The sequence below is a fragment of the Neovison vison genome, chromosome 2 (genome assembly GCF_020171115.1).
Source record: "Neovison vison isolate M4711 chromosome 2, ASM_NN_V1, whole genome shotgun sequence".
Classification (NCBI taxonomy): Eukaryota; Metazoa; Chordata; class Mammalia; order Carnivora; family Mustelidae; genus Neogale; species Neogale vison.
The window spans coordinates 150,790,159-150,807,743 of NC_058092.1; the positions used below are offsets into that span (position 1 = coordinate 150,790,159).

General features: G+C 43.9%; 1 protein-coding gene and 1 long non-coding RNA gene across 3 annotated transcripts in view; both read right to left on the reverse strand.

The window, feature by feature from the left end:
• Window positions 1-3,935, reverse strand: part of LOC122900564 — a 32,888-nt gene extending 28,953 nt beyond the window's left edge. The window contains exons 1-2 of the long non-coding RNA XR_006383266.1: window positions 3,843-3,935; window positions 2,874-3,014 (exon numbers count right to left, since the gene is read on the reverse strand). This is a non-coding gene — a long non-coding RNA (uncharacterized LOC122900564). The remainder of the gene's footprint in view (window positions 1-2,873; window positions 3,015-3,842) is intronic.
• Window positions 3,936-13,046: 9,111 nt separating this feature from the next.
• Window positions 13,047-17,585, reverse strand: part of LOC122900567 (zinc finger protein 37A-like) — a 33,045-nt gene continuing 28,506 nt past the window's right edge. The window contains exons 1-5 of one of the 2 annotated variants that reach the window (XM_044239313.1): window positions 16,730-16,816; window positions 14,537-14,649; window positions 14,289-14,415; window positions 13,949-14,044; window positions 13,047-13,149 (exon numbers count right to left, since the gene is read on the reverse strand). In XM_044239313.1, the coding sequence (XP_044095248.1) occupies window positions 13,109-13,149; window positions 13,949-14,044; window positions 14,289-14,415; window positions 14,537-14,602 (330 nt within the window). In that variant the 5' untranslated portion in view covers window positions 14,603-14,649; window positions 16,730-16,816 and the 3' untranslated portion in view covers window positions 13,047-13,108. Of the gene's footprint in view, window positions 13,150-13,948; window positions 14,045-14,288; window positions 14,416-14,536; window positions 14,650-16,729; window positions 16,817-17,585 lie in introns of those variants that run through there. The other variant, XM_044239312.1, reaches the window with a different exon arrangement.

Below are 17,585 nucleotides of genomic sequence, written 5' to 3' on the forward strand. Positions count from 1 at the left end.
AGCAGAGGGTTCACACTGCACAGGAACCCGGGCAATGCTGGGGCACAGCACGGAGAGGTCTCACGTGCCTCACCTCACTCCGGGTGTGCTGTGTCCTGGGAAGACAAGCCTTGTATTTGCTGACAGTGTGGAAAAACCTTCAGCCATGTGTCCCTGGTGCCAGGGACATCAGAGCTCGTCCATCCTGGATCACAGCACACCCATCTCCCCAGTGTGGGAGAGACTTTAGTGGGGGCTCTAACCTCGGGAGACATGAGAGAACTCACCCTTCCAAGGAAAGGAGACATGATACACATGGAGGGAACAACCCCAAGGCAGTGCTCAGCTCTCTACACAGTAAGACCACCGGAGACGCACCTCAGGGATGGAACGAAGGTAGGAGACCCTTGCTTCAGAGAGCTCCGTTCTTCTTCACGTCCAGGACCTCACAAGGGGTAGAAGCCATGTGCTGGGATTGCTGCACAAGAGCTCGCAGCAACATGCATCCCTTCGAGGCCATGGGCACCTTCCCAAAGACAGAAACCGGTTGAATGCCATCCTCAGGAGCAAGCATTTAGGCCAGCCACACCCTTAGTCAGCATCCGAGGATCCACACCAGCGGCAACCCCGACAAATGCGGTCAATGTGGAAGAGCTGTTCGATACAGCTCTCACATTTGGAGACACCAGACAGCACAGAGCAGTGAAATCTGTGTCTGTCATGACTGGGGCCCCGCCTGTACCCAGAGCGCCCACCTTGCTCACCGCCACAGAAATCACACAGTACAAACCCCTTGTCTCCCGTCACTGAGGCAGAGCCTTCAGCCAGAAGTGGGACCTTTCCCAACACCAGAGAACTCACACGGGGAGAGGCACTGGCGCTGTATCCTGCTGGGAGAAGCTTCAGGTGGGGCTCAGGCCTGAGGCTCCCGCTACCATCTCAGAGTGTGCTTCACCCCTCACACGGGAGAAAAGGTGCAGGCACCCCTGGGACCCCCTGTATCATCGCTGTGGCTGAATGCCGAGAACATCCCATATGGGAATCCCATTCCTCACGGAGCCAACACAGGAAGGACCTGGGTGGATTCGCACACAAGTAATTCCTCTCAGTCTGATGAGCAAAGGAATGGGCTCAGCTATCCCTTATTCCCTAGCCAGCAATGACAGCCTCACACCAAGGAATCACTGATCCCAACGCAACAAGGGGAAATTCTTCTCACCATAGAATCACTGGACAAATACCTCCCAAGGAATTCCTCCGGGTGACTCTGAGATACAAACTCAGACACTGCAAACACATACAGCAGGGCCCCCTTCTGAGGGATGCGGAATGTGCTATTCCAGTAACCTATAGCTAGAAATCAAGCACATCTGCTCTGATCCAGGAGTACTTCCATAAAGGCCAGTCTCACCGAACAGGTGGGGTCTCACAACCGTGCACACTGTGCCAAGTAAGAACGGGGGACGTTTCCTTTACAACCTCTCACAACTGACACAGGTACTGTCTCTTGCTCGCAAGTGGGGTCACAGGAAGTACCTCTGCCTGGGATCCATGAGAACATCAAGTCGAGGGTGACCTCAGAATCTCAGAACACAAGGCGATCGATGGATGTTCACGAAAACAGAAACCTATCCGTGTAGGTAGATTGAAAGGATGAATGGCCACAAGATTCAACAAACACATGGTTTGTGATCTACCTCTCATGGGTCCTTCTTTCTACTAATATTGTCCTCACAAAGTGCAAAGGATTTACAAATTAATTACACGCTTAGAAATATCTCTATTTACTTCACTTATTGGAGAGCGACAGAGCTAGCAAGAAAGCAAAAACAGTCGGAGTCGAGCAGCAAGGAAGATGGAGAAGGGTGCCCAATACAGGGCTTGATTCCCCCAGGATCCAGGGATCCTGACCTCAGCCAAGGGCAGATGCTTACTCAACTGTGCCACCTGGGGGCTTGCAAAGTAATTTCATCTTATACAAAGGTGTTCTTTGGAAGACCTGTTGGGACCAGGGCAGGAAAACCTCAACAGTTCAGCATCAGGCAGTGAGGGCTTCCTCCCTATCTATGAGAACATGGGAGCCAAGAGCTTTTCTCCACCACCAAGAAAAGCTACGTATCTCTGGGCCTGAGAGGGTGTACGACCACTGCAGACATGGAAATGCTCCCGAATTCAGAAGATTTTAGAACGGGAGGGGATTCTTACACTCCCTTCCATAAAGACCAAGCCTGTCCAGGAATGCCTGCGAGGTTCTTTCAGTTAAGGGACCAATGTTTGGCTATGGCTCAGGTTATGTCAGGGTTATGGGATTGAGCCCTTAGTCAGGCTATCGAAGGCATAGGGAGCCTGCTGAAGGGAGTCTCTCATCCTCTATAACTCCCACTCCACCCAGAAATGAAACAGGAGAGAGAGAGAGAGAGAGAGAGAGAGAACGTGTGCCGAAGTCCACTCAGACATCCATTTGTAAAGATGCCCAGGATTCCTTGCTCTAGATGAATGGCCCAATAAAGCAAGTGTGGGGAGAATGTCGATCATAGAGAGAATGTTTATTTATTAAGTTTTGCTTTATATAAAACAATTGATTTTTTATTAACTCCGTCGTGTGTTTTATAGAGTCAGGCTTCAATAACTCGGGACTCTTCTAAAAGGGGAAACCTGGAGTTCAGAAGTTTTATGTGGGGCAGGGACTTGCCGAACCTTCTCCATATGTGCCAAGAAGTAATTTTCCCCCACAGCCAACTCTACACATTCTGGTTAAGAGTACATCTCCGAGTTAATCGACAAGAAGAGGCTATCTTTTCCTCCGGAAGAAAGACAGAAGCAGGCAAGAAAGACACCCAGGTCAAGGCCTGAACCTCAACCCAGGCGGGAGGTTCAGAACCAAGACTACTTACCACTGCGATGCACGTACACCAGGGAGATGGCAGCGGTCACACTCCTGGACGTGCTGAACTTCCATCTGCACTGAAGAGACGGAGGCCAGACGCTTTGGATGCTGCCCAGCAGGCCACGTCCCCTGAGACTCGAAGCGCCACCTGTAAAAACAAGGACAGCATTCAGTCGAGGTCTCAGGACCCACACGTGGGGAGACACGGAGTCACCCATGACGGAAGCAGGCCCCTCCGTCCCAGCAGGGAGTGCCGGTTCAAGGAGGCCAAAACCACAGGGCCCCACCATCTGTCAAAGTCTTAGCATAGCTGCTGGAAGACTTTCCCCTAATACATGCTTAGAGATTAGGCTGCCAGGAGTTCCATGAGGCTGAAATGGGCCTCTGGCCTTTCCTTGCTAAGACGTGCCTCTCGCGAACCCTGGAACTCAACAAGGAAAAAAAAAACCAACAACGACTACCTTCCCCTTCCCCAACACCCTTCCACTTCAGGGTCGTGGCTACGGCACACTTCACACTGTGCGCATTTTTCCCGAATAAACTCCAACCCTCCAAAATAAAGCACAGAGCAGAGAGCCAGGCTTGGGCACCCCGGCGACCTGGCTGGCTGCCATGGCTGCCTGGGCCTGCCTGCCTCCCTCCCTCCCTGGCTCCAGTCCTTTCCTATGAGCATCTGCCTGGGCCCTGGGACTCTGGCTCTGCCCCAGGTGCCCCGGGCCCGGGGTGCAGGCTGTCAAAAGGCAGTTGAGGGGCCACAGACTCTAGCAGGTGGGCCCTGTGCTCCCCTCAACCCAACCACCGTGGGGACCAACGTGGGCCCAGGTGCCAGATCCAACTGCAGCCCCCCGCCTTCCTGCTCAAACACAGGGGTCACCTCAGAAGCAAGGCACATCGGCCCCAAATAACCTGCCCCTTAGCCCCCACCCCACCGGCCTGAATATCCCCTGGGGACAGAAGCCCCAGAAGACAACACAACCTTCACTCCAGGCGGCGCATTTCGCTCGTCCTCACGTCTTGCACAGGTTGTCTGATGGGTCCAGTAAAACCCGCCTACGTTATGGCCCGCGTGCTGCTGTGACGTGAGGAACCCTTCACTTCCCCAGAGTCTGAACGGTCACCTGACCCATTTCGGAGGGCTGTCCCAGTGACCACGCCCACTTCTCCTGCCAGCCTGGGACTCTGCCTGCAGAAAAAGAACAAGAAAGAACGAGAGTTGGTGATCATGTGGAGAAAAAGGAACCTTGTGTACTGATGGTGGGGATGAAAACTGGTGCAGCCATTATGGGAAACAATGTGGAGGTTCCTCAAAAAGTTAAAAATAGAACTGTCATGTGTTCCAGTAATTCCATTACTGGGTATTTACTCAAAGAAAATGAAAACATTTGAGAAGATACGTTTATATTGCAGCACTATTTACAGTAGGCCAGATATGGAAGAGCCCGTCAATAGATGAGTGGATAAAAAAGAAAGAAGACGTGGCGGGGGGGTGGGAGGTTGGGGTACCAGGTGATGGGTATTATAGAGGGCACGGCTTGCATGGAGCACTGGGTGTGGTGAAAAAATGATGAATAATGTTTTTCTGAAAATAAATAAATTGAAAAAAAAATAATCTTAAAAAAAAACAGGAAACAACATGTGTTCAAGAGGATGTGGAGAAAGGGGAACCCTCTTACACTGTTGCTGGGAATGCAAGTTGGTGGCATGTATTTATATCTGATTTCCTCTGAATACACCTGAGTGATTATGAAAGTAATGGTCCTTAGCAAATGGTGTGCTTTTTCAAAATAAAGTTCAAGTTTTCTACAAATCTGTAATTTTGAACAAGAACCTACAGGTTTATAATCCAACAGGTCCATTTAGAAATTAATTCCTTATAGTATTTTCTGAATATAAAGGCTCTCTCACTCATCGAGAGGCACAGTTAATGAATTAAGTAATGATCGAATAGCCACTATATGTTATATAACAAAGTAAGATATGCTCTCTTTGAAGAAATTATAATCCAGAGAATAGCTTCTTCATTCAACATCCATACACTACCAGGAATCAGATTCTATAGTAGATGACATAAATTAAAGGAATGAAGGAACATTTCAAAAGCTGTGGAAAGCTGAGCTTAAATTTGAAAATGTGCTTAAAACCAATGATAATGATATTAACAACAAGAAAAGTTAACAGGAAAACTAACCATTACCATGAGCCAAGCACTGTTCCAGGTACTTTTCCTGTATTAACTCACAAAAATCCCCAAGTATGTTAGGAATGAAATGTAGACTTATATGGCAGGAAAGCGCATCTGTGGGTAATCCTAACAAGAAGGATTAGCACCAGTTCTGTGCCATACAGAAGAAACGTAGCCATATTTAAGGGTAACTGGGGCATCTGGGTGGTTCGGGTGGTTACGTGTCTGACTCCTGGATTTCAGCTCAGATCGTGATCTCAGGGTTGTGAGATCAAGCCCTGTGTAGGGCTCCATGCTTAGCACAGAGGTTTGTTTGTTTTGGGGTTTTTTTTTTTAAAGATTTTATGTATTTATCTGACAGAGAAAGAGAGAGGGAACACAAGCAGGGGAAGAGGGGGGAGAGGCAAGCAGGGGAAGAGCGAGAGGGAGAAGGTGGCTCCCTGATGAGCAGGGAGCCCAACTCAGGGCTCAATCCCAAGACACTGGGTCATGACCTGAGCTGAAGGCAGACGCCCAATGACTGAGTCACCCAGGCAACCCTCAGCAGAGTCTGCTTGAGATACTTTCTTTCCCTCTTCTGCTGGTCCTCCCCCAACTCATGTGTGCTTGCTCTAAATAAATAAATAAAATCTCTTTTTTCAAAGGGTAAAAAAGATTAAGGGTCATTAAATGAGAGAAACATAAATTTGCTATATGATGCATTGGGCAAAATACACTCAAGATATTAACATGATAAATTAGATGCTTCGGCGGGCAAAGTCTAACTGCATTTAGGAATCAGAACAAAGAGGAAAACAGTGTGCCCCAGTGTTCTGGGTAGTATCAGCACAAATTGAGAATATAAAAAGAATTTTTCTAAAGTTTACAGAAATATAACTATAGTGATCTAACATTAATAAGAAAGGAAGACAGAAAAATAAAATGACACAAGGACACAGTTACAAGAGAAGATTCACAGGAGGTAACAAATGAAGTGGGGAAAATTTATGATTTGTAAATGCTGACTGTGATATTACTTCTTCTCACACTGAAGGGATCAGGATATCCTGTATCTTCTGTAGACACACAGGTATAACACTGAATGTCAAGTGGGCAAAAGATGCTAAAAATATAAATATGCAGTTAGCAGAATAAATGAAAACCTCTTATCTTAGCTATAGGAAGGTATTATTTTATTTCAAAGATCCAATTTGACAATTTGTACTTTAACAGGTAAATGTAGTCTGTTGCTATTTATGGTGATTCCTGAAATATATCAAGTCATCTCTCACATTTTACTTGGTACTTTTTACTTGTCACAATTTTACTACCAATTCTATTGTACTTTTCTTCCTCCATTTTGAATTACTTTCTCATCTTTTCCATTTTTTCTCCCTTACAACTTTAGAAGTTATACACATCTGTTTCTCAGCTTTAAGGGGCTATCCATCACATCATACCATGAATATTTAACTTAAAATCTAGACTAATTCAATATCTCACCTCTCCCTTTCTGAAGAACAGAAGCATCAAACTCAATTTGATCACCTCTCACCTCATTTATATACAGTTAGTGCTTTGTGTATGGTTTTTAGCCTTACATATTTGTATCATAATTGCTTTACACACCCATTTGTTCAGATTCACCTCTGTGTTTTGTCATGACTTATCACTTGCCACTCCTCTCAAGCATTCTTTTGGGTTTCATTTTCTTTTCCTGTAGTCTGTCCATTAGAATTTTACAATGAAATTACACAATTAAAGGTACAGCTGCTATAATTTATTTCATCACCAACGCAAATTTAATGATACTCTGAGACGAACTCTCCTGTAGAATAAAGCTCAGTTAGTGTCCTCTGAGGCCTGTTCTCAACTAGGCCTTGACTAGGTCTTCCAGATCTATCCGGGATGAGCTCGGTTTCGGCAAGAACCCTTTTAAGTCGGTCTAGTGACAGTCCCTTCACCCTTGATATCTGATCAAGTTCCTTAAACCCTGTCCCTGATGTGTTAGTGCCCGATCTGCATTCAGCAAGAATCCCCCTACTGTTGGTGTTTCTCCTAGTAATCTTCTATCCAGTGATTCCCACCCCCACTCTGCCTGTTGGCTGTAAGTCCCTAGCTGTCTTAGCAGTATGTGGAGTTGAGCTCGGTTTTACTGAAACTTCTCACCCCCCATTCCAACAGTTACTGAATAAAATCTGTATCTATCACTGTTAACTAGTGGCTGGCTTTATTTCTCATTGAAGCAGCATGAGCCCAGCTGACTGGTGGAAGAGAAACAGAAGTAAAGAAATAAACCCTCTGTGACACAGGCTTGGATGGGCAGCCAAAAGATGAAAATGGAGCACAGACACTGAGGAAATTCTGACGAGACAGATCCAAGAACTAGGGAACAGTATCCAATACAGCCACACATAAGGAACTGGAGTCCCAGGAAAAAAGTAAGAGTGAAATACATCAAACCACTTATTTAGGAAACCGACAAGACAACAGGAAAAATAACCAGGAAACCCACCCCCCCACACACTAAAAAAAAGCAAAGGTAAATCTGGAAACAACGGAGTTGAACAGCTAAAAACCAAAGATGAAAAGAAAATCTTGACGGCAACAAGAGAAAACAGAATATTAAATACGGAAAAACAGAGATTTAAAAATCAGAGAAGGTACTATGCAACCTAGAAGACAGTGAAGTGAATCAAGTATGAGCAGAAAAGTGTCGATCCAGATTTCCGTACCGACAGAAAACATCTTGCACAAGGAAGACCTGTGGGCAGAAAGAGCTGCTTGCCGCCTTGTGGGGTTTGAAGTAAAATATCACACAGAACGGGAGGAGGAACAGAAGCATATTATTACAACACTGCAAGCCTCTTATAAAATAGCATGACGGCATTTGAAATCAGTCTGTGACAGTCTGAAGGTATCGTATCCGACAGGGCATCCACTTAAGTGGTTAAAATATTCCCATTAAAAAATGAGATTTTCACATTAGTTAAAAAAGACCCAACCATGTATTATCTATAGGAAACCCACTCTAAATATAAATAGATTAAAAGTAAGAAGATGGAAAAAGATATACCATATAGACATTACAAGAAAGCGGAAGGGACTATTCACGTTTTTTTCTTTTTTTTGCCTCCAGGGCTTCTGACTATAAACCGTGGGTTCCCATGACTAGCCATCTCACCGCAGACTAGTAATTCACTAGAACACCTCAAAAAAACCCAAAAAACTATTTACTTCTATATTGCTAATTTATTTTCTTTTATTTTTAAAGATTTTATTTATTTATCTGAGAGCAAGACACAGTGAGAGAGGGAAACAAGCATTGGGATTGGGAGAGAGAGAAGCAGGCTTCCCTCCCAGCAGAGAGCCGGATGCAGAGCTCGACCGGGACCTGGGCCAAAGGCAGACGCTTAACAACTGAGCCACCTGGGCGGCCCCTATATTCCCAATTTATTATAAAGGATTCAATTCTGGAGCATCCAAAGAGAAGAGATATACAGGCAAGGGCTGGGGATGTGTGTGGTATGTGGAACTCCCACACCCTCTCCGGTGCACACCTCTCGAAGCTTCCTGAACTGCGGCTTAGAGGCTCCTAGAGAGGTTTCATAACCTAGGCTTGAGTGATTAAGTCACTGGCCACTGGTGATGGACACCCCCACACACACACCTGAAGTGATCTAGCGGCCCCCAGCCACCAGTTACTTCAGTATACAAAAGACACTCTTTTCATGCCAGAGATTCCAAGGGTTTTAGGAACTATGTGCCAGGAACCATGGGCAAAGAGCCAAAACCTTTTTTTTTTCCCCTTTGGTTATATTATAGTCTCTCTCACTACTAAAACCTGCAATGGACCCCCATGTTTTTTTAAGGACATTCAAATTTTGCAGCATGGCCTAGAACTTCAAGATCAAGTTTATGCTGGTGTCTCCAACTTTATTTCATGCCATTGCTCACTGTGCTTGTCGTGATAGAAACACACTAGCCATCTTGCTATTGACTGAATGAGTCCAGGGTACTCCTGACCAGGACGTTCCTGCCTCTCTCAGCAATGCTCTTCTCACAGATCTTTGCTGTCAAGACTTTTCATATAATTTAGGTCCTTTCCAGATACAATCTTGAAGAGACTACCCCTGGCCACTTGGCTGAAACAGTCTACTTATCCCCAATACCCTCTATCACTATCATCTCATCTTCTGGTCTTTAAAACCCTTCAAGCATTTAGCATGACCTGAAAGTATAGGATTAATTTATTTGCATCCTTTCTTCCTCTGTGGTCCTTATCTCTATACCTCCCTCCTGAATGTAAGCCCAGCAAAGGGAGAGTCCTTGACTTTCTTGTTCATTGATGTATATCCTGAGCATTTGGAAGGGCATTAGTTAAATGTTGGTTAAAAGTATAAATTTCCCAGGGGTGCCTGGGTGTCTCAGTGGGTTAAAGCCTCGGTCTTCGGCTCAGGTCATGATCCCAGAGTCCTGGGATCCAACCTGCATCGGGCTCTCTGCTCAGCAAGGAGCCTGTTTCCTCCTCTCTCTCTGCCTGCCTCTCTGCCTACTTGTGATCTCTATCTGTCAAATAAATAAAATCTTTAAAAAAAAGTATAAACTTCCCAGATGCCTATTTTAGCAAGGCCCTGTGTATTTATATCTTGCCTCATCTGATGCTCACAAATACTGTGACAAAGGTCTTATTATCCAAATTTACAATGAAGCAACAAAGGCCCATAGAGATTAAGTGACTCATCTAAGCCAGTAAGTGGCTTAGCTAGGATTTGTGGACTAGCAGTAGTAATATTAAAGTAGGCTTCAGAATAAAAAAGTTCTACCAGAAATAGAGACCTCATCATAAAGGGGTCAAGGGCTCAAGAGGACATAAAGATCCGAGTATGTATACACTTAGTAATTCTTAAAATTGATAACGTGAAAACCAATAGAACTGAAAGGAGAAGTAAACACAAAATTATAGCTACAGAGTTCAATGCTGCTTCTCACTGTGTCACTGACAAAGCTCTTAGGAATTTTATCCCCAAACCCATTTTTCCGTTAGCCCTGTGATTTTCAGTACACTATTTTATATGGAGCAGTGGTTCTTTTTTAGGAAAACACACATCACGTTATGAAAGAAGTCACTGTATTTGTATACCTTCTCTCCTCTCCGTTTGTTTTTAGCTTCCTCTTATCTATATAGATACATACCCTTTCCCTGTTGCCTAGATTTGCAACTCGTACAATCTGTCACCTAGCTCCCACATTGGTTTTATTTTTTAAAAAGATTTTGTTTATTTATTTGGCAGGCAGAGAGAGAGATGGAGGAAGCAGGCTCCCTGCTGAGCAGAGAGCCCGATGCGGGGCTCGATCCCAGGACCCTGGGATCATGACCCGAGCCAAAGGCAGAGGCTTTAACCCACTGAGCCACCCAAGCGCCCCACCCCACATTTGTTTTAAAGTCAGTTCTTTGTGGTGGGGGGTGTCAGGGTGGCACGGTTGACTGACTGTCTGACTCTTGGATTCAGCTCTGGTCGTGATCTCGGGGTTGGGGGTAGAGTCCCTCGTCGGGCTCCATGATCAACACAGAGTCTGCTTGTTTCTCTCTCTCTCTCCCTACCGTGTTCACGCTCTCTCTTTCTCAAAAAGGTGAGACTTTAAGGAAAAAAAACCTAAAAAACAAAATAAAATTAGTTCTTCAGTTAAAGTCAGAGTCTACTACCAGCTTTTTTACCATGCTTCTTTATGTCACCCCCTGGTTACCTGATACTCATTCTCTAACAGAGGCTTCTAGGAACAAAGATCCTACAGTTCTTGTCCCTTCAGAAAAGACTTGCTGTCTTTGTTGGAGAGTATCTTCTTTTTTTCTTTTTTTAAGATTTTATTTATTAATTTGACAGAGAGAAATCACAAGTAGATGGAGAGGCAGGCAGAGAGAGAGAGAGGGAAGCGGGCTCCCCGCTGAGCAGAGAGCCCGATGCGGGACTCGATCCCAGGACCCTGAGATCATGACGCGAGCCGAAGGCAGCGGCTTAACCCACTGAACCACCCAGGCACCCCTGAAGAGTATCTTCTTAACTGGCTGTAATACTCTCAATGTGACACCTTGAGGATTTTGTAGAAACTGCTCTTGCTGACTCTGAGCTACAGATTTTACTATGGAAAAGTCTGAGGCTATTTGGACTTTCTCTTATATTGCCCAGTTGTCAAAATAACTGTTTTTGAAATCTAGTCCCTATATCAGAATATATCCTAATGTGGCTAAGGACTGGCCCTTTTACACAGATTCAACCACAAATCTCTCCCCCCACAAAAAGTATTCTTGAAATATTTTAAACATTTGTTCTATTTCTTTTCCTTTCTATTTTGGGGAAGGGATTCTATGTATGGTATGTATGAGAACTCTCTTTTTAATGTAATCTTCTAATTTTATTTCATTTTCTTCTTGCTTACATCTATCCTTTCTTTCTGAACAAACTTTTTAAAAAGATTTTATTTATTCATTTGAGAGAGAGAGGCACAGCGAGAGAGGGAACACAAGCAGGGGGAGTGGGAGAGGGAGAAGCAGGCCTCCCGCCAAGCAGGGAGCCCAATGAGGGGCTCGATCCCAGGACCCTGGTATCATGACCTGAGCCGAAGGCAGACACTTAATGACTGAGCCACCCGGGCGGGCCCTGAACAGATTTTGGCCAGTATGTATTCATCCTTGGGGTTCTTCCAATTTGCTTTCTTTACTGTAATTTTATTTTCTGTTCTCTTTTCTCAGTTTGACACCCTGCCATGTGTTTGCTATTCCCTTATTAATATCCTTCTTAAATACCTGTACCACAGAGATAATTAATTCAATTAGTTCACCCTTTGGAAACTCAGGATTTAATATTTGGTCACATAATTTACCTACTTTATGACTACTTGGATCAGATGACAATTCTTTCACCAACTAGCTTTCTTCCCAATACTTTTCACCCCTTTTTTCTTATAATCATTTTGCATGCGTCTGTGCTGGTTCCTTTTCCATTACTTGGGCTAAAAGGATGTGAGCTCTTCAAGGAAGACCACACTGCAAAAGGTTTACTTGGGAGACGGAACAGAGTCATCCCTTGGGCTAGAGGGGTAACTCATTGTGAACAAGCGCTCTGCACATGTGTTGGTCTCAGTTTACAGATCAACCAGGATGTGCCTTCCTTCCTCGTTGGAGTCGCCTCCACAACAGCTTGCTCTCTTGGTCATCACAGAGTCAATCACTGACTGCACCTCCAAACTGAGGAAAACCAAGTGTTGGGCTCATTTCACAGAAACAAGCCCAGAGGCCCAACTGGGCCCATGGAGGCTCCGACTCCCCCAGCATCTGCCTAGACCAACTGTCTGATGCAATCCAGGAAAGAAAGGTAGTTAAAACTCTACAGAACAGTTTCAGCTGAGAGACAGGAACAAGACAAAAGATAACATCCTTTTCCCTTCCACCTTTCTCACCAGCTGCTCTGGCACACAGTGGTTCACACTGGGACTCGGAACATATCCTGCTAGTCTGAGCAATCAGATGTGCTAATTACAAAGCTACAGTCAACGACGTAATCACCCCCCTGAGCCTTCCCCTCCTCCTAACCAGCCTCACCGTCCCCCATGCTTCCCTCACTTTTGTAGAAGGTCTGCAAATCCCGATCAACCGTTGTCAACTAAGTTTTTGCATCAAATTCTCTGTCAGAGGAGTACCCGCTAAGATGGCATGTAAGATTCTTTCTGCACATCTAGTTGTCTATGAGGTGGTTTTCCCTCATGCACAGTCTCTCTTGCACCAGCATGGAAACAGAGGGCTACTGAAAAGTGGGGTTTGTGCTTCTACACTTCAGTACTTCTCCTTTGCAGAACGAAACGGTCTCCAAGGGAGCTCAACTATCTAGTTCATGGCACCGTTGTTCACGGAAGTTTCAGGTGCGGATGTGTCTGTTCATGAAAAGCGCACTGCCAGACCCCGTGCGCATCAGAAATGCTTTTGTTTTCTACCCACCTGCTAACATGCACACGCTCCTTGATCCGTCATCAGCTCTGCTGCAGGTACACCTGTACTGATTTGGGATTTCAGATATCCACTAGTGTCATAGAACGAAGCTCGTCTTGCTCACTTCCCTTAGTGCTTCTGGAGGATTTGCAGACAAAGGCAGAAAACGCTGACTTTATACATTCTTCTTCAAGAAGTTCGTTTTGTCTTCGAAAACCATCTTAACTCAGCTACAGGACCCCATATTCTCTGTTTCCACCTTATCTCCAGACTGTTCCTTCTCTCTTCTTCGGGGAGTCCTCTCATTTTCATGACTTCTAAACATTAGTGTCCCAGGGGACAGCTTTCAGACCTCTCAAATTTGTTCATTCTTACTTCTGATCCCTTAGCTTCAAGTACTAATTTTAAAAACTTTAAATACTATCATAAGTTGATCATTTCCAAGTCAGTATCTCCAACGTGGGGTCTTCCCTGTATCACCTCTGCTCATACAACCAAATGCTTATTCCCATGTAAACCTGTGCATTTTATAATCATTTCATTCAAGCTGAGATCACCCAAATGCCTTCCTGAATGGCTTCCTTTTCTCAAGTATTACATTTCATTATTTCAATTTATAACTTCCTTGACTTTTGTTGACATACTATGTATACAGTATGTGTATGTGTGTATGTATTATGTATATTATGACATATTATGTGTATAGTATGTATATGTGTGTTTATTTCTTTTCTTTCCCTCTCAGAATGTAAGCTCCATGAGGTCAGAAACAAATTCAGTTTGATCATGTGTTTCAGCACCTAAAACTTGAGTGAGGCACAGCAGGTACTCAGTATTTGTTAAATGTGAAAACGAACATATAAGCAAGTACCTGAGAATAAAAAAAAATTCATACCCGGTCACCTAGTGTCCATCTGTTTCATACAGACTAACTCACCTGGGTAGCTCTGACGTGGGGACTCTTCCTCTAGCATCCATGGCTGCTCTCCTTGCTCCAACTTCAGGATCACGTCTGGTTTAGGGATGCAACACCCTGTAATTGGGAAATGACATGGGAATTCAGCGAGCCTCATGGGATTCAGGGCCCTTGAAGAAGACAGAAGACGAAGCTTCAGGGACCAATTGCAACAGTTCATTCTTTACAGTGATTCAACAATCCTTCTGCTTAATACTTGATATCTCAAACCTAAATATCATTAAACTCAACAAAGCTTCTACAGGTGTCAAACCAAGAATGAAAGTGCATACTAGGAGTCTACATGGGAAACAATCCTTACCCACTGAGACAAGGTGGCTATAGTTCTCCAGCATCACCTCCCTGTACAGGGTCCTCTGAGCAGGGTCCAGGTGCTGCCACTCCTCCTGGGTAAAGCCCACAGTCACATCCGCAAATGATAAGGATCCCTGAAACAGCACATTTGTGTCCAAATTTAAGGAATCACAACGGGAAGACGTGGAAAAGCTGTCAAAGAACTGTTACGGAGTTCACTATTCACAATTAGAAAATGTGTTCTGGCGTGCCTACCTTTGGACTTGGTTGGAGGAGAAAGCATGGCAGACATTCCTCACCAGTGTGATACGTTACCGGCATCCCATCATGTGCCTACATGCCATAAGGAACTCTCCTACCTTGAGAATCTGAAAACCAATAAAACCATGTCACTGTTCTCAAGGAGCATATACTCTGACAGACACAAGCATGAAGCATCCGACTACCATGTAGCATGAAATCCTACTACAGTAAAACAGGTGCAAAGTAGAGTGAGATTACAGAGGGGAGAAAAGTTCTATTCCTGCTATTCGGGTGGGTTTCACTGATAACATAGTATCATTCAAGAACCTGGGCCAAGAGCATAACCATGCACACTTCTAAAATATGGAGTTAAGGGGCACCAGTGGGTTAAGTGTTTGCCTTTGGCTCCGGTCATGATTTCAGGGTCCTGGGATCGAGCCCCATGTCAGGCTCCCTGCTCAGTGGGGAGTCTGCTTCTCCCTCTCTCCCCTGTGTGTGTGTGTTCTCTCTCTCTGTCAAAGGAATAAAAATCTTTTTAAAATGTAGTTAAAGGAGTAAGTGAACACACAGGAAAGGACTGCTGGGACTATGTTCACATAAAGAGCTACAGTCGTCTTCAGGGAAAATGCTATTTAATAATTCTGAACATAACTCCTGTAGGACAGGGTGCCCAAAATGTTTGGTTACTGTTCCATCTAGGAAACCCTTTTCCTTCTTTCTTTCTTTCTTTCTTTCTTTCTTTCTTTCTTTCTTTTTCTCTCTTTCTTTCTTTTTTTAAGGAAACCCTTTTTTATAAACAGTAAACTTACAATGTCAATTTATATATTAAATTGCATTATTGTTATTTTTCCTAAATCACTTTTTTTTCAAATGAATATATATGGCATTTAACATTGTATAACTCTGATAGGCTTATATACTGTAACGATTGCCACTGTAGCTGTATTTATCGTATTACGTAATTACAACACATTAGTGTGTATATCCATTTCACTGTATACTAGATTTCTTCATTCTTCTTTTTATGGATTACAATAAATCTAGGGAGATACCCAAGTATTTTCTTCCCATAACTGAATTGACTGTCTTATACAGTTCATAGGTTTTATACCACCCATTTATAAAATGACCACTGTGGAAAATATAGCAAGAAGAAACAGAGACATATCATTCCCAGGTTATCGAAACAAACAGCTGATCAATGTTCATGTCATACACTAAAAACTGGTTAATAGGAAAAACAAGACTATTTTCCAGAAATGTATAAGGTATTATTGAGAAAAAAAAACAAACAAACAAAAGAAAAAAAAAAACAAAGAATACCTAAGTAAATGAATATACTATATTCATGGCTTGGACAATTGAATATTACAAAAATATCTCATTTCTCCACAAATTGGCCTATAAATTCAAGACAATCAGAATTAAAATCTTAGCAGATATTTTTGTGGAAACTGATACGTTTATTCTCAGACTTACATAGAATCTTGAATGGCCAAGAATAACCAAAACTACCTTGGAAAACAGAATGGATAAACTCACACTAATTATGGTAGGCAGAATCTAAGATGACGACCTCCAATGGATCCAACAACGTGACATAAACTCCTCTTAAATGGAAGAGACTTAAGTCCCTGTGATTGTGATACATTCTACGGCAAAACAGATTTTGCAAGTATAAAAGAGATCCTTTAATCAGTTGACTTTGGTCTAAAAGGAAGACTTACTTGGGTGGGCCTGACCTAATCATGTGAGTCTTTTATTTATCTTTAATATTTTATTTATTTTTTGACAGAGAGAGAGAGAATGAGAGAGTGAGACAGAGAGAGCATGAGCACACGAGCAGGGTGAGGGGCAGAGGGAGAAGCAGGCTCCCTGCTGTGCAAGGAGCCCAACATGGGGCTTGTCTCAGGACCCTGGGATCATCACCTGAGCCAAAGGCAGGGGCTTTAACCCACTGAGCCACCCAGGAGCTCCTCGATTTTTTTGTTTTAAAAATATGAATCCTTTCATATTTTAGAACACTCATTTTAAAACAAAGTGGAAATAAACAAACATAAAGCTCACCTGGGATGTGTTCATTTTCTGCTCTTAGTGGGGGAGGGAGAGCTCAGGACGAAGGAAGGAGGAAGTTAGAAGAGACTTGGCCTGCCTTGCAGTTCCTGGATTTACCTGCCTACACAGCTCCACATACAAGATACTTACGTGTCCATGTGTGGCTCCGACAGATGGTGAGCTTACACAGGATACTCGTCACTGAGTGAATGTAAACATTTGTTTCTTCTTGACCGATTGCCAATTTAGGTTCTGTGACACAGAAAAATTAAAAACATGAGAAGATGAGTTTCACATTTAACAGTAACCTAAAGGAGGAAACACTACGGCTTTTTCAGAACTGAGGTGGGAAAAATTAAAAATTAAAAATCTCAAGCCACGTTGTTAATCTGTTTTCCTGTGAACACTATTAATCCCCTGAGGTCAGAAAATCCAAGAAACCTCTGGAAAAAAGAGATGGGGGTGTTGAAGGCAAGATAAAACATAAATGTTTAATGTTTGTTTCTTACAACTTTCCAAAGGTCTTTAAATAAGAAACTATCTTTGACTTCATTAAACTATCTTTGACTTAACCCACTGAGCCACCAAGAACTCCTGGAGAGACTTTGTGAAACAATCTCATATAAATGCAGGAGTTTTCCAGAGTAACAGAGAGTAAAATGAACATTTCAGTCTCCTAGGTGCCCTCAGGAGTCTCCTTTTTGGAATGTCCAAAAATGCAGGTAGTTAACGTACCGCGCAGTATTGCATTCTACAGTACAACTCGGGGACTCATCACTTCTCTCCAACCACTCAGAGCTGACCACAACAAGTGTCTTATGCCCATCATCCATTGACCCCTCCCCAACCCACTTCCCTCCATGACCCGGCAGCGTGCAGGATGCCTTCACCCTCAGAGTTCTGTCATGAGCCATCGCCACGGTGACCTGATGACACGCATCCAACGTTCCATTTCAACTGTCACTCTGTGATCCAAGCCCCTGGCGGTTGGGTGAACAGGACTAAC